The sequence below is a fragment of the Brachypodium distachyon genome, chromosome 3 (genome assembly GCF_000005505.3).
Source record: "Brachypodium distachyon strain Bd21 chromosome 3, Brachypodium_distachyon_v3.0, whole genome shotgun sequence".
NCBI lineage: Eukaryota > Viridiplantae > Streptophyta > Magnoliopsida > Poales > Poaceae > Brachypodium > Brachypodium distachyon.
Window position 1 is genome coordinate 8,354,625 of NC_016133.3, and position 24,394 is coordinate 8,379,018.

The 24,394-nt window shown below is 43.4% G+C and overlaps 4 protein-coding genes across 8 annotated transcripts; 3 read left to right on the forward strand and 1 right to left on the reverse strand.

Annotated features, from left to right (window-relative positions):
* The first annotated feature begins 144 nt into the window (after positions 1 to 144).
* LOC100835123 lies at positions 145 to 5,500 on the forward strand. The gene is made up of 8 exons (XM_003572388.4): positions 145 to 297; positions 776 to 909; positions 1,785 to 1,860; positions 1,991 to 2,073; positions 2,822 to 2,860; positions 3,272 to 3,342; positions 4,822 to 4,936; positions 5,113 to 5,500. Exons 1-8 carry the CDS (start codon positions 240 to 242, stop codon positions 5,185 to 5,187), a joined length of 651 nt encoding a protein of 216 aa, XP_003572436.1. The 5' UTR covers positions 145 to 239; the 3' UTR covers positions 5,188 to 5,500.
* Positions 5,501 to 9,176: 3,676 nt separating this feature from the next.
* LOC100838493 (probable plastidic glucose transporter 2) lies at positions 9,177 to 16,392 on the forward strand. Of its 4 annotated transcripts, none has more exons than XM_010235832.3 (15): positions 9,177 to 9,402; positions 9,481 to 9,652; positions 9,789 to 9,891; positions 9,997 to 10,064; positions 10,157 to 10,289; positions 11,863 to 11,962; positions 12,056 to 12,168; positions 12,265 to 12,358; positions 13,072 to 13,225; positions 13,328 to 13,471; positions 13,554 to 13,627; positions 13,692 to 13,780; positions 14,307 to 14,421; positions 15,565 to 15,749; positions 15,933 to 16,392. In XM_010235832.3, exons 2-14 carry the CDS (start codon positions 9,571 to 9,573, stop codon positions 15,745 to 15,747), a joined length of 1,452 nt encoding a protein of 483 aa, XP_010234134.1. In that variant the 5' UTR covers positions 9,177 to 9,402; positions 9,481 to 9,570; the 3' UTR covers positions 15,748 to 15,749; positions 15,933 to 16,392. The 4 variants fall into 4 exon arrangements, with proteins under 4 accessions (XP_010234134.1, XP_010234135.1, XP_010234133.1 ...); XM_010235833.3 differs by having other exon boundaries at positions 9,178 to 9,402; positions 16,021 to 16,392; XM_010235831.3 differs by having other exon boundaries at positions 9,179 to 9,402; positions 15,954 to 16,392.
* Positions 16,393 to 17,862: 1,470 nt separating this feature from the next.
* On the forward strand, positions 17,863 to 21,217 carry LOC100840937 (cytochrome c-type biogenesis CcmH-like mitochondrial protein). Of its 2 annotated transcripts, none has more exons than XM_014900976.2 (4): positions 17,863 to 18,053; positions 19,463 to 19,659; positions 20,073 to 20,204; positions 20,772 to 21,217. In XM_014900976.2, the coding sequence occupies exons 2-4, from the start codon at positions 19,519 to 19,521 to the stop codon at positions 20,952 to 20,954; spliced, it is 456 nt and encodes a 151-aa protein (XP_014756462.1). In that variant the 5' UTR covers positions 17,863 to 18,053; positions 19,463 to 19,518; the 3' UTR covers positions 20,955 to 21,217. The 2 variants fall into 2 exon arrangements, with proteins under 2 accessions (XP_014756462.1, XP_003572452.1); XM_003572404.4 differs by having other exon boundaries at positions 17,864 to 18,191.
* LOC100846004 (galactoside 2-alpha-L-fucosyltransferase) lies at positions 21,181 to 24,023 on the reverse strand. The gene is made up of 2 exons (XM_003571149.4): positions 23,677 to 24,023; positions 21,181 to 22,995 (listed from the first exon to the last, which is right to left on the reverse strand). The coding sequence occupies exons 1-2, from the start codon at positions 23,969 to 23,971 to the stop codon at positions 21,404 to 21,406; spliced, it is 1,887 nt and encodes a 628-aa protein (XP_003571197.2). The 5' UTR covers positions 23,972 to 24,023; the 3' UTR covers positions 21,181 to 21,403.
* Positions 24,024 to 24,394: the final 371 nt, after the last annotated feature.

Consider the following 24,394-nt stretch of genomic DNA (forward strand, 5'->3'; position numbering starts at 1 on the left):
TGCGTTGGGCAAACGGCTGAATGTGGCTGGCCGCGTCACCGAACAATTATCGAGAGTCTCCCTTCTCTAAAGGCCCAGCTCCGTAGCCCATCTAAAAGCCCGAAGAAAAGTCGCGACCCGGCCCACGAAGCTAGCCTGGCGTGTACACGTGGCACTTCGGTGGCGCCACGAGACGAGAGGAAGGAAAAGAGCAGCGAGCCGAGGGAAAAGGGCAGCCGGAGACGGGAGGAGGAACAGCCATGGCGACCACTCTCTCGTTATCTTCTCCCCTCTTCCTCGCTGCTGCTCCGCCCAAAGGTACCTGCCTCCGAGAACTCCTCCTCTGACTGCTGTTCTTGCCATCTACGCGTAGTCGGTGGCCCGATAGTCCTGTAGTAATCGGCTAACCGCTGAAGCTGTCAATTTTCTCAATGTGGTAGCTTGAGCTGGCCACGGTGGATTCGGTATATAGGTCCTGTTAGTTTGGAAACGGTGTATTCAACAGACGAATTCACACTGGATCTACCAGCTATGTGTAGCTTTAGTAGGCTTCAGTTTCTCCAGAAACACTGTCTGACGTAGTACTGCAGTAGTACCTGGAAATATGTAGCAGGGGTTGGATGCTTAATCTTGTAAAAAAGGTGGTTAATTTTTGTTCCACCAAATCTTTCAGATTTGCACATATGTCGTATGTTGAATATTGGTCCTTGATGAAGGCGTAATTGTTGGTTGGAATAGGGGAACACTTGCATTGGCACAAAGATGCAACTAACGTTTTTTTTTTTCAATTTTGCAGCTACAAATGTGATTCTGCGTGGAGTGGCTTCAGCTAGTCCATCATGGAACAATGCAAAACTACCATGCAAGTGGTATTATGATGGTACAGCGCATGGCAGGAAGCAACAGCGACACACATCAATAGTATATGTGGTTAGTCACAAACTTCTTTGTGCAGTCTACATTTCTCAGTACCTCCTAATCTGCTCTACTTCTGATTGTATTTTTGCATCATAAGAAGACTATTCATATAAAACATTGGCACTAATGCCTGGTGAATAGTCATATTGTCTAGACGTCTACCACCAATCAAATCATTATCCTAAGAGAAGGGTATGGAATAGGCAATTTATATACTCCCTCCGTCCAACAAAGGATGTCTCAAGTTTCTCAAAACTTGAATGTATCTAGACACGACTTAGTGTATAGATGCATTCAAATTTAGCCAAAGTTGAGACATCCTTTGTTGGACGGAGGGAGTACTTTGTGATGACAGAGAATCCCAACCAACAATGATCCTCTAGATTAGTAAATCAAGGGAATTCTTTCACTCTATTTTTCTTTTTCACCGTACCGTAGCTTAGCTGCTTAGGTACCTGAAAGTAGGGAATTTCATGGTTGATAATTGTGTGTAGCATTGCAGTTAAAAGATCCATGCCTGTCTATCTGCCATTCCAAAGTCACATTGCATTCTTTATCCAAAATTTGGTATTTAAATGGAGTATATTTACTTTCTGCCAATATTGTAACTTATTCTCTCTATGATCGCCATTTGCTTGTATGTGGCTGCCTCTGGCTTATACAGTTGTACTGCCAAATATTATAGCATTTTCTTGTTTCCTTTTGCAACTTCATACCTGTATAAACAATGCGACATAGACATGAGGAAAGTGTCTTCCAGAAGATCCTGGAGATACTAAGTTGCACTGTGAATTTACTGGAACATAGAAATCATCATGTGAAAGTTAACATTTTACATGTGATGTCTTACATTTTGTTCAATCTAGTAACCTGTATGCCTCTTGCAGTTTGGAAGAAGGACAAAGACCACCAGAGAAACAGTTGTTCCAGACCCAGATTACCGACTACCGATTGCTATACTTGGTGAGCTCTAGAGGTAGCAAATAAAACATCTCTGTTCTCTGGACATGTACTTTTACATCAACTAAAGAAGATATAGTATCTTTTAGCACGGTAATGTCTCCACTTGGTAACCAGCATTGCTTAAATCCAGGGATAGCTGGTGCATTTGCATACGCAGACAATCTTCTTGCTGCTGCACCTGTAGGCCTACTGGGGCTGCTTCTTTTGTTTCAGGTCAGTCTGTCCTGAGTGTGCTCTGCTTTTAGACAATCTGTGTGCGGCATTGCTGAACAAATACTAGCAGAGATCTCTAAATTTTTTCACAGAGCATCTTTAGCTAAAGTCTTAGTGATCATGCTATGCTACTACAGTTCACCTACTGTACTATCACAGAAACTATGATACTATCACACTGATGTCAGAGCTCTATTACTAACCTCACTTCAACTCAAACTGAGTTACACAGTAAAGACATATTGAGCTCCAGAATCATCAGGTTGACACTGGTTTTCCCTTCCTGCTCTTGACAGCATTGTCAACATATTCCTCAGGAAAAAAACATTTTTAACTTATAACTTATCATGTTGCTCTTAAAACAAGGGGTATGGCATTGATATCATTATCTTGACCTTTAATATTTTAAAAAGAAATGAGTTGGTCGTGGTCCGTTCAACCTCACTGAGATTAACTTTAAGTTGCCAAGAAATTAATTACCACAATTATCATACCATTATATGGTACACATATGTATCATGATCTTTTGGTTTGGTGATTCGCTGATGCATATTTTGAGATAACTTTTAATTTCGCACAAAATTAGGGACTATGATGACATGAGCATTTAAAAAACTTATGCAAAAAAGAAACTTCTGTTCCAGCGCACCAGCATTTAGCTCATATACTAAATTATCCTGGTCATTTTGTCACTATGGTTTGTTTTTGTGCTAATGCTGACACAGATTTATTCCCTCATCTTTTGCAGACTACTAGAGTAAGATTCGTCTTTGATGATGACTCCCTGGTTAGTGCATTCTACATTTCTACCATTTGGAGTAAAATAATTATGTGGGAGTATGCCAACAAATTATGTAAATCTGTTCTAAAACTGGTTTCTTGATTATATGTGAGCATTTATTCTATAATGACTGAAATATGCGCACAACATGTATAATATTCTTGTTGGTAAGTTAGCAATGCCCCCACAACCACAACAAAGCTCAGTAAACATGTTTTGTGTAAGCTCACATTCTACTGAGTACTGGTCATTTTTTGGCTACCATGCTGTGTTACAAACTGAAACACTGATAACTTTTCTTGAGTGATGCTTCTTCTTTGCCATACCATGAGGATTTCATTGTTTCAGTCACATTTGTTGCAGATGAGCGTGTGTAGTTTTTCTTTTCTCAAACTTCATATTCTTGTGTTATTATAGGAAGTGAAAGTGGGCAATGAGCTGCAGGAGTCAGGCGAGAACGTATTTGTTGGTGGCAAGAACCGCTGGAAGTAAGCATACTTACTACTACTTGTTAATCTTTTCTATCAGTACCTCCAGTCTAAAAAGATGTATTGGAAGTCGGTGTTGGCATGCAAGTATTTGTAGTTTTACTTTTCTGTAGGCAATGTTTTGTAGTAGGCAATGTTTTGGAGTACTTATTTCTTCCTTCCTTCAGTACATGGTGTTTGGGCATATGAATATCTCAGCATCTTGTAGGGATCTTTTATGGTATTATGAAAATACTTTACATGACTAGTCAAAGCTAGTGAAGTTTGAATGCACGCTTTCTAAATTGTTGTGTATAAACGGAAAAATAGTAAAGGTATATATAATTAAAACCGAAGGACAAGAAGCCACCACGTTTGTCCACATAGACTAAATGATCTCCTTAGTTAATTATAGAATCAACGGTCCAGATTTAGAGTTCCACGCATCTAAAATATGTCCAGTCATCAGTCACGGACGGATGTAGTTAAGGGAGTACTGCTCCTCAAGCTTACACAGGCACACAATTGTGTCGGCAGGAGTCTATGCCATCCGGCTAAAAACACAATACATGCAGTAGTTTACATACGTATGTGCTAATCCGGCCAAGATACAACTTCAAATGTATGCAGTACGACATCACAGCATCCTTCGTGACATGCGCAAACACATTCATCCACATCCCGCATTGCAGCAATGCTAATAAAAATAATTATATTCCATCAGACGAATCCACATACATACATACATCAGATGTGTTTTGCCCCAAGCAATCACCGTGTCTAACACTAACCGGGATAAATTAAAAAAGAGACGTTTCATAAAAATCAAGTCCCAAATTTCTTCGTTGCATAAGCCTGCATGTATGTAATAGATGCACAAAATACGCACCACGTACGGTTCATTAAAATAAATGAACATGAAGCCACCACATTCGTCCACATAGGCTAAATAATCTACACTGTCAATCGCCGTTGGTCTAGATTATATCGGCTCGCATATAATGATAGAAACATAGAAAATACAAAACATTTTATTCTGATAGAAGTATACATACATATAAGAGTGAGTCCAACATTGCTACCTTAGAAATAGAATCCAACAGAAAGATAAAGAGAGACAAAATAAAAAGAATAATTTATTTCAACTGAAACCACTTCATGTTATTCTTTTTTCCTAAAGTGGACGCTAATCAGTCGGCATAAAACAAGAGGAAAAAGACCATCATGTTCATCTGTGTAGGCTAAATTATGTCGATACTTGATCATCATGGGTTAATTATCAGAGGAAATATACTGTCAAAATCTTTTAACAAATCTAGCAGCGCAAATGCGCGGGTCACCGCCCTACTAGTTCTATATAAATACTAAAGCGTTAACTCCTTGTTCCATATTCATAGAGGTAGAATTCTGAGCCGATGAATGTATTGTCTTCTCCAATTAATTTATTTGATCATGGCAAAAGATTACAATATATTCTAACGATCGAGAGCATGCATATAGATACTCGACATTTGTGAATTGGGAACTGTGGTGGCCGCAATTTCCTATCTTGGTTTACTTCAAAGAGACCCAAACAAAACCTGAAGGCCAGATCCATTTCTTCCCTGTGATCTTTGTAAGTCCTTTTGTTGATCATAAGCTTAACGACTTTGTTATTACTCCCTCCGTTCCATATTAATTGGCACGGATTTAGCATAACTTGTTCTAAATCCATGCCAATTCATATGAAACGGAGGGAGTACAAGAGATCTCTTATTACAAAACTGGATTTGATTCATTGTCACAACACAGAACGGTCGACAACTCTATGATGTTATGGTGGAGCGCGCTGGACCTTCGGAAACAAGTGGTCCTACTAATCCTTGAGACAGACGATGAGTTGAGGTCCATTTGTTGTATAGCATTAGGTCAAGTTCCAGGAGCCAAAATCACGATTTGGACAATCTACATAAATTTGTGTATTCTTTTTTTTTGTAATAGTATTATATGCATTAACCTTGAAAACAAATGATGCAAGAAATTGGTGCAATGCAGTCTCAACATGGTGTCGTCTACCTTCGTGGCAAGAAAAAGAACAGGAGTGTTTACCTCCGTATGTGATTTACTGAATCATCTCGCATGTAATAGTAACTTTGAATTTGCTGCTCGTATTAAGGAATGTCTTGTGGTTTTTCTGTTTGCTGCCGTGCCAATGCACTACGATCTCGTACTCCCTCCGTCCAACAAAAGATGTCTTAAATTTGTCAAAATTTGGATGTATTTAGATATGACTTAGTTAGTGTATAGATGCATACAAATTTAGTCAAAGTTGACACTTTGTTAGACGGAAGAAGTACGGAGTACATGTTTTCTTCCTCTGCTTTGATCAGCTGCCGAGATTGCAAAGATGATGTTATATTTGCTGCGTGCCGCCACCTGGCACACTGTGCCGATGCACTGGAGGCTGAGGTAGCTGCCATGGAGAACCATGTTAGCCACGGGGCGATTCCATGGCTGCACTACGTGTTGGCTGTGGAACTACCTGGAGGAGAACACTGATGCGACGAACTCTGAATCTCTAGTCGTAATACTTCTCACAAAGTTTGGGCTGAACAAAAAGGATGAGCCTAATTTTATTGGGTTCATTTGAACCCGATGGCTACATGCCAGCTCCGCCCCTGAGCTGCCTCAACCCCGTTGTGTTGGCTTCATGAGCGACAGTGAGAAGGAAATTCTTGCGAACTTCCGAACGCGGCGATCTACCGGCGGGATTTCAACAGTCCGATCCGCACCGATTCGTGCCTAACCCTGTTCCCCATGTGCTCTCCTCTGGCGCACGGATCTCGGCACGGATCGGCCGGCCGAAATCCTAGGGTAGATACCGGCACCATTAGTTTTGACATTGCCGAACTTGCTCACTAAGTTGGCACCGTCATAGTATACCGTAGAACAAATTGTTTCCGAACTGCCACCATGCATGTATGCACCACCTCCATACTATCAGAGATCATAATTAGCGAACAACAGTTTGCGCCAGAACAAAACCAAACCTCATAGGAGTAGCTTCAGCAAGCTAAACATCGGTGATGCACCGCAACTTTAGGTTTGCCACTACTACCAAGTTTCCTCTATAATTAGGAGGATGGCTCCCATAGATCTAAATCCCGACCCAAAATCCCCGATCTGGTTCACCCTTGAGCTGGGTCCTAGGTGAAAACCCAAAGTCCTTGTATCGGGCGGCAGCGGCGCTGGCGACGACGCTCTCCCCTTGGAGGCGTCGTTGGGGAAAGGCTAGATCTGCGGGTGCAGGGATTTTGGTCAAAGGACGGCTGCTGGGTGCTTGCTCGTCGGTGGCTCTGGCTGGCGTTGATGTTGCCGGGCCTGACAAGTTGAATGCTTCGATCCCTTTTTTGAAGATGGGTTGGTGGAAGACGGTGGCAGCTGATTCTGGAGCATGCGCATGCGGCACATGCTAAGGATTTCATTGACCTGTTGCGTCCTTATGCGCACTCAATATTTAGATGTTGGGTGGTGGTGTCACAAATTTGTTTCGGAATTGGCTTAAAGAGATTGACAAAAAAAAACTAAATCTTACATTCAGGTGGAGTTTTCCCTTATGTTGGGCAATTTGGAATTCTCAAAATGACCGTGTTTTTAACAGATAAAGAGTTTCTCGGTGTTTTTAGGTTATCTACAAAGACTACTCATCATATTCGTCTTTGGTCATCCCGCTCCCGATGGATCAGCGGGAACTTTTAGTTTTTGATGCAACCTGGGGTTAAGTGGCTGGTTATACCACACCTTTGATTTGTGTCGTCCACTGTCAATACAGTGGCCCGCGACGGGAGTTTTCAAATTTTCACGGGTTATAATCCCACCATTGATATATATACGGAATACATAAGGTTACAAAAAAATATCGAGATATCTTCAATCGGAGTGGCCAGCGCTTTATACTTTTTTGAAAAACAAAGGGCACCCCCTTAGGTTTCATTAAAGGGAACCAAGTGTCTCATACTTAGTCTGGCGAAATAACACAAAAGAAAACCTACGATACATCAAGCTAGTTTTGACCACCATAGGTTCTCAAACCGAGCAACATCAACAACCTGTGCTCCAATGTCCAGTAACCTAGCTACTTTCTATAGCAACTCAACACAAAACATAAGATATGCTCATCCACCGGTCAACGTCACTGGCTTTATACTGATAGATTACACGATATATAGACTGACTATCCACGCCCTCAGATCATTTGTACTCCCTTTGTTCGGAAATGAGTGACTTGGATTTGTATATATTCTTATAGAAATATGTTTGTGTCGCTACAGATCGGATAATCTCTTTTCTCAAAAAAAAAAAATCCATACATGGTACCCAGATCCATAGATGCATAGTATTAATTTTCCCCGATCCAGGTTAATGTTACTCGTATCTCTTTGTTAATGTTAGGCTGGTCATACTGGAGAGTAACTTAGCAGGAAATATCTCTAGCACTTAATTGCAGGTTCCCACGCAGGTGGACGAAATCCCAATCCCCCTCTCTCCCTTCCTGTCCCCTCCCTCCCGATCTTCCTCCTCCCCCATCCCCTCCTTCCCTCCCCCTGCGCTCCCCGCGCCGCCGCGGCACCCCTCGTCCGCGTGGGCGACCTGGGCCTGGTCCGGCCGTGCCGTCTCCCCGTCCCGAAATGGCCCCGCCGCCCGGAGCCGAGTGTACCGAGGTAAGTTTTCTCTCCCTTTTTTTGGGAAATTAAAATTCCAAAAAGATAAAAATAAAAAGTTCAAAATTAAAACTTAAACACTTTGAATTAAAAGTAAAAGTTCAAAACATTAAAAGTTCAAAAAAAATATTACAAGCTCGAAGAATTAAAGGCCATGAAGAAAAAAAAACAAAAGTTTTCAAAAATGGCAAAAAAAATGTGACAGCCCGCCAGTTTTAATTTGGGCTGATGTCCGCCAGATAACCATGCCCGTAACTTAGAACAGTAATATGCATATGTTATTATAGTGGGTAATAACTTATATGTGATGTCATGTATTATGTTATTTATTATGTTACAGACTAATCATATGGAGTATTTATTTGTGGGATTTTATAGTAACATATATACTCCAGTTACCACTATTTTTTTTCATTTATTTACCGTGACATGCCAAAATGCGTAGTTAAAAAAGAGTCTGTAGCCTATGCCAGCATCATTAATCTCTAGTGGTACGGAAGTTACGGGTTCCACTGGTAAATAGGGAAGTTACGTGCGACGGGCCGGTGGCAGATCACGACATGTTGTGTGGACGGTTCTCGTGGGCTCCTGGCATGGGACGGGAGAGACGGCCGGAATCCATCGAGCACCAACGGCTGTCGTCTCGTGGCGTCCGACGGGAGAGACCGCTGCACTCACCGAAGCGGTTCACCTCACCCACGGAAACGCAAAAGCGAAAGGTGTTTCCTGCCTACCATGAAGACGTGTTGTCCTCTGTGCCCAACGATACACCAAGCGCCACAGCAGAAAAAAATTAAAATCCACGGCCCTTCGTGTGCGCGGAAGCACGTGTCAATTTCGGCATCTTCCGTTTATTGCTGAACCGACCGACGCTATCACCAACGGGCGCACGGTGGACCAGGCTCATGGACCGCAAGTGGATGCTCCTAGATTTTCGCGGCCACGCGTCGGCGTACGGCCAACAAATGCACACAAGCCTAACCACCGCTTTGCGAGATTCTGTTCTGGTTAGCGCTTTGCAAAGAGGCCCAGTTTATCTGCCATATCAATATCACCGTTTCCGTCATGTAAAAACTCGAAATCTTCTCCTAAAACTCGATATCGACAACTGACGAGGGGCTAATACGCGAAGTGGCTCCACCTTAATGACCATCATTAATGAAGCCTGCTTCCTCGCCGACGCCTGTCTTCTCCGAAAAGAGAAGCAAAGGCACCTCGCCACCTCCATCCTTCCTCCGCCATCGCCACCGCTTCTCCTCCTTGGTTCTCCGTGCTACGCCACCAAACCCACCCAAAATTAGTCAAATCGATCTCGTAAACCGAATTGCTCCTCCAGATCCCAGCAGGCCGCCGATCTGATGCACGCGCACGCGGCATCCAGGTACCTCTATGCTTTTTTATTTTATACTGTTCGCTCCCCGATCGATGCTATTAATATACGGAGAGCGCCCAATCTCAGATCCCTCTCTCTCCTCGCTCTCCATTTCCGGATTCCAAATCCCTCGGCGCTGCTCTGATTTTGCTCTGGTTGGGCCGGAACTCAGCGGCGATGCGGTGGAATCTTAACACCTCTGCGTACAAGCGCGTGTCGTCCAGGGACGCTGCCATGGATCCCGATGTCGAGATGCCAGGTCCGTGCGCCAGCCCGATGCTGCGCTAATTTACATTTGCATTTTCTATTTGGTTGGAGATTTTTTTGTGTGGTGGTGGTGGATTCGGTCGGTGAGATTCGAGGGGTTTCTCATGGCGGTGTTGGTCTCTCTACAGTGAAGTTGGCGGATGGCGGCGGCGCTGGCCCGTCGTGGCGCATGTCGCTGCCGCACGTGTGCGTCGCCACGCTCACCTCCTTCCTCTTTGGTTACCACACCGGGTGCGTGCGCTCGTCATGATTTGTCCCAGCTCTTGTTCTCACGCATGTTCTGTTTCGCGATATGATTGGTGCTCATGTTTGTTTCGTATTGCGATGGTGGTGCAGGGTGGTGAACGAGCCGCTGGAGAGCATCTCCGCGGACCTTGGCTTCGCTGGGAACACGCTTGCTGAAGGTATGAGCTCTCGATGCTACGTGCACACCTTCTCTTGTTAGATTTAGGGTTCTGTCAGGGAGCTGATAAAATTGGTGGTTCTTCGGATGCAGGGCTCGTGGTGAGCATATGCTTGGGGGGAGCATTCGTTGGCTGCCTGTTTAGTGGTTCCGTTGCTGATGGGATCGGGCGCCGGCGCGCCTTTCAGCTTAGTGCACTGCCCATGATAGTTGGTGCTGCCATAAGGTAGTTATGATTTCACGACATTTTCTTTCCTTTTTTAGAGATGAGAGTTTTCACTTGCTCCTTGTCTCTTTGTAGTTCCATCAATGAACACTTTATTTATTGACCACTTGCTAGTAGCATTGTTTTGGTGGCAGCAGCTGATTGCTAGGCATTAAACAAATACATTCATTGCTGACTGCTGATCTGGTCTGTTGTGAGTAATAAAGTGTTAATGGAACAAACTGCTGGAGTAATGACTAATAAGTAATTGCTCTATTAGTTCGTACTTTTGCTGGATTATTCAACAAGGGATGAATGTGGTTATCCTGTAACAATTGAACGAGTCTACTGTGCGCATGAGGTACATTAGTATGGTCACAACTCACAAGAGGGATTTTGGTTTCTAACTGGGCGAGGAGCTACGGAGCTAGTACAACATAACATGTAGAAAATAGAAATGAAGGCATTTTGACATTTTCAAAGTGACTCAAGTCTAAATCAACTTTTACCAGCCACTTAGAAATTGGCTCATTGGTTGAATAGTAAATGACAAGGATCCCTGCATTCTCTTAGCTTATTAATAAGCTTCATTCTATTAACTCACTCATGGTGTAAGGAAGTATCAGACTTGCATTAGCGTAGCACTCTTATAATTGATTGCTAATAGTAGAGGGTTCATCGTTGGGGTGTTGACCATAAGTTAGTCGATAATTGTTTCTTATGGAAAGGTCAAAGGTAGGTCATCATTCCTGGTGATAAAACAGAACGCACCTCGTTATGCGACTTGTCTCTTCCACGGATCTATTTACCCTGATGGAATATTGGATCTATTGAGTATGTAATGTCAAGTTTTTTTAAGAGAATGGAAGCTTTATTAGCCCTGGCTTCTTATGGCCTAACTATGTAATGTCAAGTATGTGACTCGACCTGTCTGTTTGTTAGAGTACAACAAGTGGATTGAATAATCTTACCATGACCTGGCCTGTTAGTGGTGTTCAATAAAGCCACAAAAGGTACAACAAGTAATGCATTTTTTTCCTGGCCAAAAATTAACGCAATTCTGAGTTTGTGTGACATAGCATATAAATTCTTAATTTCCATGAGGTACAGAGGTGACGGTCCTGGTGTTTGTAAGACTCAGGTGTGTAAGATCTGTAGCATTTCGTAATTGGGTTAAGTTGTATGTTCTTTGAACTACATGGGGAGTTTGTACAACGCCGGAAACCCCACATAAGGTTTACAGTTTGTTTTGGCATCAATGAATGAATGGTAACTCGCCCTCTCCAGAAATGTAGGTCAATTTAGCCATTTAGCCATTTTATTTAGTCATTTCTTAAAAAGTGTAGGTTGTTTTATAATTTCGAGGCAGTTATCCTTCCACTCTTCCTACTGATATACCCAGTGATCTTGGTGGCCTAGGAGAACGAGTGTTATGGTTGTTATGATACAAAAAGTGGAGTACGTGTAAAAACCTACATCAGTGGGCACTCCTTACCTTACTTAATGATCTGGAAGGATAAGGAACCATGTATGTTCTTGACTTGTTTATAATATAGATATAAATACCATTCTTATGAATAAACATTTTTTGCAGTGCTCTCACCAATAGTCTGGAGGGTATGCTCTTTGGAAGACTCTTGGTTGGAATAGGAATGGGGTTGGGTCCACCGGTGGCTGCACTCTATATAACAGAGGTATGTATTTGGTGGTTTTATCGGTGGATGATTGCTACTGGCAGATATCAACCTAGTTCGCCTGTGTTCATTTTTACCCCTGATGGAATCTAGGTTTCTCCCCCCTCTGTGAGGGGTACATATGGAAGCTTTGTTCAGATTGCGACCTGTCTTGGAATCTTATTTTCTCTGCTAGTTGGCACACCTGTCAAGGACATCGATAGATGGTCAGAAATTTTGTGCTGTAGTTCTTCAATCTTTGTGACTGTTGCAGTTAATATTTACAAAATTCGTCTCTGTTGACACTATCCTTGCAATGGCAGGTGGAGAGTGTGTTTCTGGGTTTCAGCTGTCCCAGCAGCTTTACAAGCTATTGGTATGGAGTTCTGTGCTGAGAGCCCCCAGTGGCTATATAAGGTGACTTCAGGATATTGTTATTCGCCATGTTGCCTTACTGATTTATCAATTCAAGGATTTAACCACTGGGTTTACTGCTTTCTAAATGTGCTTCTGTAGTTTGATACTCTGCCTTTGCTAGCCAGGAGATAGGGTGTAGATGTTCTGATCAGAATCTTGGAAGTCACTTCACATGTTTTTTTAGATAATGGAAGCTTTATTACCTCCGGCCTCTGCATTCAGAGTGCATACAGCCTAAAATGGTACATTATTCTCAACAATTGAAAACACATGACCAAATCCACAAGTGTGACAGGCCACACGGAGAACCGATGTACAAACTAAGAAGTCTAGAGCTAGCACGCCACCCAAACCGGGACATAAATGCATTGGTGTTTGAATTACTTGTTAGAAACAGCATTAGTTTTCTTAAACTATTTGAATTGTCATCTAGATGTCTTTCCATGTCAAGATAAATTCTCGTATATTGCCCTACAAGAAATTATTCCCTACTGTTAATAGGAATGATTTTTAATTTCTGGAGAATAAAACGGAACTGTAACCATTGGGACATATATATTTCCAACAGCTCAATTGGTGTATAGGTTGCCCTGCTACTGTGTTTGTATCACGATACATATGCAACTCTGACTTAGAACGCACGCATGTACAATTGTATTTAGTAAGTAGCGTATTTTTTGAGATGATTGAACGAGCCGTGTTCTTCTATGCAGTGCGGAAGAACAAGTGAAGCAGAAATGCAATTCGAGAAGCTTCTAGGTCCTCTTCACGTAAAATCTGCTATGGCAGAACTATCTCGATCTGAAAGAGGAGATGATGGAGAAAATGTGAAGTACTCAGAGTTGTTTTATGGGCGCCATTTTAACGGTACACAATTACATCTATTCTGTTGAATCTATGTGCTTCATTATAATCTTATTACTAAACATCTTTGAAGTTTGTTCATTACAAGTCCCTTTTTTGCTACAGTTGTTTTTATTGGCACAACGCTCTTTGCTTTACAACAGTTATCGGGCATAAATTCTGTGTTCTATTTCTCATCAACTGTGTTTAGAAGCGTGGGGGTTCCCTCTAGCTTTGCCAATATATGCATGGGGATTGCAAATTTAGCAGGTGAGCCCATCGAAGCTGTTCTATTCTTCTGCTTCTCTGTTATATATAGTCATCGATCTTGTTTTGGTGTGTTCGCGTCCAGGTTCAATTGTAGCAATGCTTCTAATGGACAAACTAGGCAGAAAAGTGCTTCTTTCAGGAAGCTTCCTTGGCATGGTAAGAAATTAGTACAACTGGAAGGTATATTAAACATTTGTGACTATGCTCCTTTCTGGTATAGGCCTTCTCAATGGGACTTCAGGCTATTGGAGCAAATCGTCACCACCTTGGTTCTGCAAGCGTGTATCTTTCGGTTGGTGGCATACTGTTGTAAGTGCTGGAGTCCTGTAACTTCCAGTACCTTGGTTCTACTATGCTAGTTTTTCTTGTGTGTGAGAATATTATTATTGTTTGTTTACCTTAGTTCTAGTTCTTCAAATCTTCTGCATATGTTGAATTTTTTTTGCTTACTTGCATTTTTATTAATTAATTAATTAATAAGGAAAATTTCTTGTATTTGTCAACAAGTTGTTTTCTTACCCAAGTAATTAACAGAAAGCATGATGTCATCCACTTGTTAAATCTTGATTCTGCTTTAGCATATTTCGTCAATTGTGTTGTGCCACTCCTGTATACTCTCCTCTGTAATCCTATTTTATTTCCCATAATGACTTTCCATTTGGTTGATTTGTATGCTAGCAGTTAAATTACGAAGCATTTTGTACTTTTATTTGCCTATGTGCTTTTGGAGAGCTTCGTTACTTTATTGGCAGTTGTACTTTACTTAGAGTTACTATAGGATTTCAAGAGTTGTGGTACTCGTGTCATTTACTTACAATTGATCATTTCTATGCAGGTTTGTCCTGTCATTTTCACTGGGAGCAGGGCCAGTTCCAGGACTTCTTTTGCCTGAGATTTTCCCAAACAAAATTCGGGCCAAAGCTATGGCTCTATGCATGTCTGTGCATTGGGTAAGATTTCGCTTTTTCAACATGAAACAGCATGCAATACATGCTAAATGTTTTTGTAGAGAAATACTCCCTCCGTTCCATAATTCTTGTCGAAATATTACATGTATCTAGATGCTTTTTAAGAATGGATACATCCATTTTTGGGCAAATTTGAGACAAGAATTATGAAACGGAGGAGTACTAAATATTTTTCATTAGATTAAAAAAATCTGGCAATACAAAACAGTACACACTGTAAATTTTTAAGCTAGTTTGCCTCGTGTTTTTGTTAAGATGAGAATAAATGGATAAACTAAAAAATATTGAAATGTCAAAAATACCATACCAGTGTCCAGAAGTGTTCTGTGTAGGTAAAAACAGAGTCTAGACATCAGACATGCATGCCCTTTGAATGGAACAGGGAAAACAGACTGATTACCTCTCGTATCCAACTAAACCCTGAGATATTAGAAATTGACTATTTTTTTTCAGTTTGGGTTAGCCAGGCTTAACTCAAATATGTGATGAGTTGAGAGGACTTTGAGTTGTAATTTGTAAATAGTCAACCTGTTCAATCATCAGCCTGCAGGAGGTTGCCAAACTGATTTACAAATCGTGGAGCCTTCCGTTATCTAACAATTTTTTATGCAACTTGTAACACAGCTCCTTTGTGTATTCTATTGAGAGAAGAAACATAAATTAGCATAAAAACTTATCTTGGAACTATTCATATGAAATCTCTGTGCAGCCCATCCTCATCATGCAACTAGGGCTGTATATTTGCTATTAAGAGGACTATGCAGCCCATCCTCATCATGCAACTAAGGCTGTATATGTGCTATTAAGAGGAGGAAACATAAACCTCTAACAGACATTTTTTGGAACGTTTCAGACAATGTTTACGCAACTTATCCTCATTGATTAGTTACTTTTTTTAATTGAAAAAATGCAGTTATGAGGTTGGTACTGTATAATTCTACATATAACTCAATTGGCGCTTAAATAACTGCAGATAGCTTTTGTAAGTTGTTTTGGTAAAGAGTTGGAATCCCCAATAGACAAGTGTGCTCTAAGATAACTTTGATTGGGTTGTACCATGTGTTTGACTTCCCTAATTGTAATCATGTCCTCATTCATTGACATGATATTTGACTGTAATTGCAGGTCTTTAACTTCTTTGTTAGTTTGTTGTTCTTGCGACTTCTGGAGCAACTTGGTCCGCAAGTTCTGTACACAATATTTTCATCAGTTTGCGTGGTAGCAGCGGTATTTGTTCGGCGCCATGTGATTGAAACAAAGGGAAAAACTTTGCAAGAGATAGAAGTATCACTCTTACAACCACAATAAAGGTACTACTTGCTTTTTTTTTCCTTCGACGTAGTCCAGATAATCTGTCTATCAACCTGCACTTATAGTTGGTGGCAGTGATGTTATAAGGTGGCACTTATATTTTCTGAAAGACGAGGTGAATTATTCAGCAAAGAATTATTAGTTTGAGAACTTTATAGTGACACAACTATCTGGGTTCACAGGCGGTGCTACTGTCATTGCAGGTCTTATCTGGGCGATATCTTTTTTGGCATCACTGGAATTTGACAATATATTGTTGCTGAATACCAGGTCTATTCCCTGATCAAGTAATCTGGCCATCTGTTATGGACAGAATTCCCTACCCTGGTCTCAGGGAAGTTGCCAGCCATGCACCTGTGACCATTAGAGCGGCATACTAGTTTACGCATACAAGATCGATACGAAGTTCTTGTCTGTATAGGCATATAGTTTGTGCTATGTGAATCTGTGCTGTTTTCTTGTTTAACTGTTCAATAGTAAGAGAAACTGGAATCTAGTTACCGATGAGCACTGTTGAAACGAATGTACCCTTGGGAATAAAAACACTGGGACGCCTCGTCAGATCTTATGTATTCTAGTTTCTACCTGGTTTTGCTTTGCCCAGTTGTATGAAAATTCAGAGCTACTTACCTTTTTGTTCAATTTTTCGTGGCGCAACATGTGAGCTAATAATAAAGTAGGAGAGGGCAGTATAATCTTTTCAATTTTCATGAAGAGATGGATGTGACACAATAGACGCCATGCATTAGTTTTCAAACGGTCTATTTTTTATTCTGATAATTAACTAAATGGGCGGGATCAAATTCGCATCCCTACCGACAAAGCTTGTGGCTTGTTTTCTGAGCCATCCAACGTGTCAGTAAAATCTGCCAAAGCAAAGAATTCAAGTCCAGTATAAAAAGTATCGGTTGGTTACTCAACCAATTTCCTCAAACTCCAATATACGTGGAAGTGTCAAGTTAGTAACAAACTTTTTTATCTTCCTCCGTTTCTAAATTTTTGTCGCTATTTTAGTTTAAAGTTAGTAACAAGCTTTTTATCTAGTACCCTCCGTTTTGTGTCGCTGTTTTAGTTTAAAGTTAGTAACAAGCTTTTTATTAGTACCCTCCGTTCCTAAATTCTTGTCGCTGTTTTAGTATAAGAATTTAGGAACGGAGGTAGTAATATACATCCATGGTTCTAATGTTATCGAGGAAGTGTTAAATTAGTCCTAAAATTACTAAATGCATATTTTGGTCCTAAATTTTTAAACATGTTGTATAATAGGTTATCTTTACTGCCATATCTTACAACTAATGACTAGATGAATAAAATTAATCGAATAAATGTTACGCAAAGGTGGAATCTAGTAAAATGAGGAATTTGTCTTTTCTTTGCCTTGTGAAAAGATTATCTCTTAGCTAAGAGAAGGCTCGTGTCTTTTTCACATTAGCAATTATCCTACGTGACAGCCTTAAGAAAATTTTGACGTCGTCCCATTGTATACGTCCTAAGGTGGCTCAAGAGCATTTGATTGCCCTATGTGGTGCGTTGCCTCAGACACATCAGGCTAGGGGCTTTGACGGGAGAGTTCGCTCCGTTGGCAGTTGGGGGAAATCATAGATAGCCCCAGTACACAAGCCATCGTGATATATCTTCACTCTTTTCACTCCTCATCTCTCTTCTTACTACTCCGTCGCTATGTCGACAAGGTCGCATGGTAGCTCCTTGTCCGCAAAAGTAGGAAAGAAGAAGGGGGCTTAGTACAAAGTTGTACTAACTTTTTACTCCCTCCGACCGGTATTACTCGTCTCAAATTTGCCTAAATACGGATGTATCTGTGTCTAAAAAGCGTCTAGATACATGTAATATTCGACAAGTAATTCCGACCGGAGAGAATACTAAATTCCAGATATATTTGTTTTGGGAATCAAATTCCAGATACTTGGTATTATAGATCTGAGGGAAGCATCTATCCGTATATTTTAGGGCCCTTCAGGCTAAACGGGCTCGGTTATATTCCGGCCCTAAGGGCTCGGGCCGGACTAATCGGGCCTGGGCCCGAATGCTCCGGTAACACCACAGCAGCCGGTCTACCCTTCCCCTCTTTTTCCCCTTCGGCTGGAGCCCCATCTATTTCTCCCTTTCTCTTCTTTTCCTTGAGCGTCACCCCTCCCTCCTGCTGGCCAATCTCGCTGCCGAGCGCCCCAGCTGCCTCGCTCCGTCGCTCGTCTTCCTCGCACGAGAGCCGCGGCCACCCCTCACTCCTGGCCCATCCCTCTGCCGAGCGCCGCAGCCCCCTCGCGCGAGCGCCGCCACTGCCGGTTGATCTCCCTTTCGATTCTCCCGCTCCCCACCGTTTCTCCTCCCATCACCCCACGAACCGATTCTGCCCTTTAGCTCCCCTTTTCATCTCCTTAATCTCCCCCGATTCGTAGCTGAGGAAAGAAAATAAATTCAAGGTAGGGTGGCCGCCCTACCTTGCCCTACTGGGTCCTCCGCCCGTGAATATATATACATTTTTTGTCATGCTTTTGTTGTATGTGCCTGTTTTTTTACATTTTATGGTGTATCCTCTTTGTTAGTAAATCCAAACTTGAAGCTTGCTTGTCAGGTTCCTATGTTTCAGGTATACAATGGATGAAATTGTGAGTTGACGTAAAATTCCATGCCAGATTAGCAATCATTTTAGGTTGCATACAGATTTTAGGCTACATTAAAGACTGAGGTCTGCCACCAGAATAAGTTAACTCTGCACACTTGCGACCACACAATTTTTCAGAAGCATCAGTTCTTAGATAATGCATGTCTCTCTCTGCAAACCAACATCATTACACTGCAATAGTATCCGGTGCAGCTGTTTTAGCAGTCTGAGTATGAGGTGATATTCGTGGCATATTGACTTGCATCATTGATTTTGTGCAGTCGTTGTAGCAAGCTGTGCAATATTGACCCGCAACATTAATTTTTGGTCATATGTTCTGTTTTGAACATGTGTAGCTGGACCATGCCAAAACGATCTTTAGATCTCTTTCTCGTGTCAAATAAAAGAGGGAAGAACAGAAGGACTACACTGGCAGAACATTTTTATGAAACAATTGTTCTGGTGATAGCATATATCATTAGGGATAGGAGATTGAGTCGTCTTTTGTGATCACTTCTTATTTGAGCTAGGACTTTTTTAACATGTAATGTGTGGAGCATGCAAATTTTATATATATACATCTGCCTGTTGGCTTATGGATCTTGTTCATGTTATTCATGCACTTGTTAATACTTGTGCACTATTTTTCTGTTTTTGTTGCATAAGTCGAACTGTTGTTTGCTGCAACATTTTGTTATCTTTAAGTGATACAAATACTTAAAACAACGCATATGCTATTCCAATATTTTTTTGCGTTGCGTGACCTTTTATTTCCATTTATTAAAGTAAGAATTATTAAGGTTTAAGTATAACAAGGAGGCTACATAACAATACTATCTCAAATATGTCCAAAGCCCTGGGAACCAAAAATCAGTGTGTGTCCAGACAGGAAATTGGAATCGGCAATTCCAGCAACAACCTCCACAATTCTACAAACTAATAGCCATTCCCTTGTGTTACAATTCTTTATTGATAGTTTATTTTCTTGATGTAGTACCTTATTGTTTTGATCTGCTTTATTGTTAGAACGTCGGTAGTATTATTTTGTAGACCAAGGACAGAAGTTATAACTCTATTTTATTTGTTCAGGTTATATTATATACAGCTAGTTGGCTACACTTTATTGAGAGCCATTACCTTATATCATGGCCAGTGAAGAGGATGTGAAGCAGCGGCAGATTGTTGAAGACCGTGCAAGAAATATTAGCCACAATGTCCGATGCACTGAGTGTGGCAGCCAGTCCATTGAAGATTCACAAGCAGATGTTGCAATTCTTCTTAGAAGGGTACCTTTTCTGTCCATATAAGTCTTTGTGATTACTTGCTTGACCTTGGTTCAGTAACTTCAGTTAACTCTTAAACTTTTATTAGTCAAGCTGTATTTAGCTGTGGGACAAAGGAAGCTCTCAGATTTGCTGGTGTCCATTTGTTTCCACAGCATTCTACCTTTGCTTTGTTCATCTCTTGAAAAATCTTTTATATACTAGGAAACATTACATTTGCTTTTATGATCTGTCAACTAGTAAGTCTCAGATTATCTGACGTCATTTTCATATTTCCGCAGCATCCAACCTTTGGCGATGTCCTTTTCATGTTTTGCACAGCATCTCTATGTTGAAATATTGACAGTTTGTGCCAGTATGTGAAGGGAAACTTCACTGCCTATCATTATGTATTCAGATATCTTGCATTTTTGCAGCTCATTCGTGATGAAATCAAATCTGGAAAGAGTGACAAGGAGATATACAAAAAATTAGAAGAAGACTTTGGAGAAACAGTTCTATATGCCCCTAAATTTGATCTTCAAACTGCTGCAATATGGTTATCACCGGTAAGCCTTAATTATGATCTGAACGCGCTCTTCATCCTTTCCTTGTACTAAACGATGACATCATTTGCACTTTCTTGGCATATTATGTTTTGTTTTATGCATGCATCATGTTCTTGGTGAATCCCAAGCAAGCATGTAACTATAATCACAAACTTTTACACTCAATGTTTTTTCTTAAGTAATACTCCAGTACTAGTATTAAAGTAGCTGCTGAAGATTCTCTTTGGCAATCTTAAGATATTGGGTGTGATGCAGTTGTAGAAGTAAAATTTCTCAAGAAGCTAATCAATCATGTCTGATTTCGAGCCTTCCAGCTGATCTCTTGCTTAGTCTAAATATAGATTGCAATACTTATTCGAACTGCTTCATTCTTGCTTACTAAAGTATAATCTTGTACTGCAGCAGAACAGAACATAGAACAAACACTACACAAGATTTTGGTGGCTTGTATTTTTCTTGATTTGAATCATGGGGTCTTCGATACCAAATCCAGATCACACATTTCCTTTACCAACTGGAATCCTAGAGTAGGCAGTTTCAACACCTCATCTAGTCAAATCCTTGCAGGTCATTGTGGGTGGTGTAGCAGCCGGCATGTGGGCTTACCAAAAGCATAGGCAAAGGACTAATGTTCACATCATGGCTCTGAACCTCGTCCGAGGGGTTCCCCTGACTCCGAGGGAGAAGGAGACCATGATTGACATCCTTACCCCACCTCCGCCAGCAAGGAGGTGGTGGTGGCCTGTATGATGATGTTCATGTCCTCAGGCCTCAGTATGCAACAAATAACACTCATTTCCGGTGGTAGCAACATACAAACGATGAGGATGGCTGACTTTAATCTTGATGTATCTCCAACTTTTGAATTTTGACCATCACATTTTTGGTTAAACAAAAGGCTACGGTGGCAATCATAAGCAGGTATTCTCACTGCCGATCCTGATGTCTAGCTCTCAGAACTACGAAACCTTCTTCCTGGAGAAAAAAAAAGAACTCTAAATTTGTTATCTCTAGTCTCGTTACATTGTACACTGCAAATTGTTTATCCTCTCCCTCCACTGAACTTGCGCGTGCCTTTTGGCATGTCTTATTTGTAACAATCTGCATCTAGAGCTAGCTACAACCTGTGATGAGGGTCTTTCCTATGAGAGAAACCAAACGAAATACGTTGGCCGGCCTTGCAAGCTGCAAGAGCAAGTTTACCAGTGGCTGCTGCTTCCGTTGGCAATCTTGATCCCCCAGCTGACATCCTCGCATCGCCGCACGTACGGCAGCACTTTGGTCAGATCCACGTCTCTCCTGGCCTTGCAGTCGTAGTAGGACGGCGAGTGGAAGCAGGGCTCGACGGACGACGCTCGCACACAGGGACGGTCAACCGGCGCCTCCTCCTTCTCCGGCGTGGGCATGTTCCACGGGTCCGGCGTGGGCATGATCCACGGCCGGATCCCGCCGATCCCCTGCGCGACGTACCCGAACGTCGAGAACCCCGTGGTGACGAGCACGTCGCACATGCTGAGCAGGTACATCTCGCTGAGCGCCCTGGCGTCGTGCGTGGTGTCCCCCGACTTCTGCCGCCCCTCGTGGCTCGGCTGGTGCACCCCGCCGCCGGCCACCTTGCTGTACTCCTCCCTGATCCTCTCGTAGTACCACGAGCTCAGCGAAGTCACCAGCACAGCCTTGTCCTTGTCCGACGACGACGAGGAGGAAGTGATCTGGCTCTGATCATCATCATGATCCGGTAGAGGTAGAAGCTTCTCCCTGCGGACACACGAGAGGACCTGGTCCAGGAGGCGCTGCACCGGCGCCTTCCCCTTCTGGAACACCCGGATCTGTATCCCGACCCGGTGCCCGGCGCCGGCAAGGTTGGCGCCGTAGTAGCCTTTCACGGCGCTCCAGACGTCGTTCACCGGGTGGAAGAGGTACCTCCCGATGTGGTGGAACGCGGCGTCCTTCTCCGGGAACATCCTCTCGAGCTCGCCACGGAAACAAGGCAGCAGGAAGAGCCCCGGCACGAGGTAGCTGTCCGTCTTCATGAGCAGCCACGGCGCGCCGTGGAGGAGCCGCTGGTGCTCGTCGCAGAAGAAGAGCTTGTCGAAGAAGTCGAAGCCGCCCTCCAGGTGGAGGTACACGTAAGGCGGCCGCTGCTCGCTGTCGGCCCACGTGGCGTTGTTGCCCTGGCCCTGGGGCCCGGACACGGAGATGACGTTGTGCTTGAGCAGGTTCCCGAGGCTGGAGCTGGAGCTGCCGTCGTAGTCATCCCGGAGGTTCCCAAGCGGGAAACTAGAAGAACCACCCCATGGCCATGGCCAGCCGCTGGGCGAGGGGAGCAGCCACGTGGTGCCGGGGAATGGCTCGCAGAAGAGCGCGCCCACGTCGTGCTTGTACTGGTGCACGAGCAGTGTCCGGCCCGTGAGCACCGCGTAGAGGAACGCCGACGCCGTGGCCAGCATCCGGTTGCCGAGCCCGCGGTCGTAGCTGATGGACACCAGGTAGCGGCATTCTTCCGTGTCCGTGGACGCGACGCCATTGCCGGACTTGAGCTGCTGGATCGCCGCGGCGTATGGGGCCGTGCCCTGGCCGCAGCGCCTCTGGATCGCCTCGTGCGTCCGGAGCTTGGCGAGGAGGTACGGGGATGGCTTGTGGTGCGGGCGCGAGTGCGATGTGGCGTTGTTGGTCTTGTTGGCGTAGTAGCTGGAGAACTCGTAGCGGCTCTGGCATGACCGGTGGCCGAAGTCCGCCGTGAGCAGGCCGTCCAGGAGCTGGCTCGCGGTGAGGTTTGACGGTGGTGGATCTGCAATAAAAGGACGGGTCAAACAGTTTAATAACGACGAAACTGCTTTCAACTAGATTCTGCCGGATAGTGGCATGGGCAAGTTGCCATGCGTGGCTCGAATTCTTATCCTCGCGTCCAATTTCTAGTCACAGAGGAATCTACTCTATTAATTATAGTGCTGCGTCCACTATGAGCACTCGGTGGGCGACCAAGGTCGAAATGGAGACGTGTACGAGTGTGGGCTGGTCCAAACTCCAAATTGACTTCACCACCAATTAATTGATCGCATGCAAATCTGAATGTTTGATCTACTATCCACATGCATGAGACGTTCACAGGAGTTGTTTTCTTTCTCCATGAGTACGTGTCTCTGTCGAGATCTCTAGGTGCTCAGTGGATAGAAACGTAAACCTCAAAACCCACGCCGGCCGGCCCTTTCTGCCGCCACTCAATCCATCAAACAGCTTAATTTAGAAGATGCTAACAATATTACATCAGCACGTGATGCTAGGCTGTGGGCTCATATATACGCATGAATATGAATTGGGGTCGTTCATGGCGGGCAATTGCTGACGTACTTACTGGAAAGATGCATGCAACTTGCCGATCGAAAACGGCGTAGGGGAAAGAGAAGCAATTTATCCAAGCATATCATGAATTCATGATGATGCGCTCTAGCTAGGTAGCTTTAATAATTACCTTGGAAGAACGACCAGCTACTGCTGGGACTACTCATGTTGTTCGGCGAGCTGCCCCCGGCGCCGGCGTTGCAGAGCACGACCACGGCGAGCACGGTCGCCGCCACGCAGACGGTCGGCACGGCGCTCCTCGCGCAGCTCCGGAGCCGCCGCAGCCTCTTCGCGGCCTCCACGTCGGCGCCGCCATGCCACGACGACCAAGATGTCGCCGGCCTCTGCCTTGTTGCGCGAGCAGTGCCCTCGACGTCCATGGCCGCTTCCTTGGCCGCCAAGGCCACCGCAGCTTGGCCACGCATTGTAATAAGAGGAAAAATCAAAACGAGACCGGCCCGGCCTCGGCTGCATATGTATGTGCGTTTATATATCCTTTTATTTATGGGGATATCGAGGTAGCCGGACATCGGAAGAGCCAATGGGTTATTTGGATTGTTCGACCGACCGGCCGCGGTTTTGGATTATTGGTCGAGTAACAACTAACAAGGCAACCGTTCGTCAAGTCGCAATTAGTTGGCAATGGTCGAGATCGACTTACCATATGGAAGATGGCAGCGAAAGTCAGTTTGATAAAGACATGGCGTACGTAGGCACTAGGTAGATTGTTTCGTTCTATATTGGTATCAGAGCCCAGAGCAGGGTGAACACAAATACGGAGTAGGAAGCTTCCTAAGTACTCCTTCTTTTTTAAATTTTAGTGATTGCACTACACTTGTCGGGGCGGT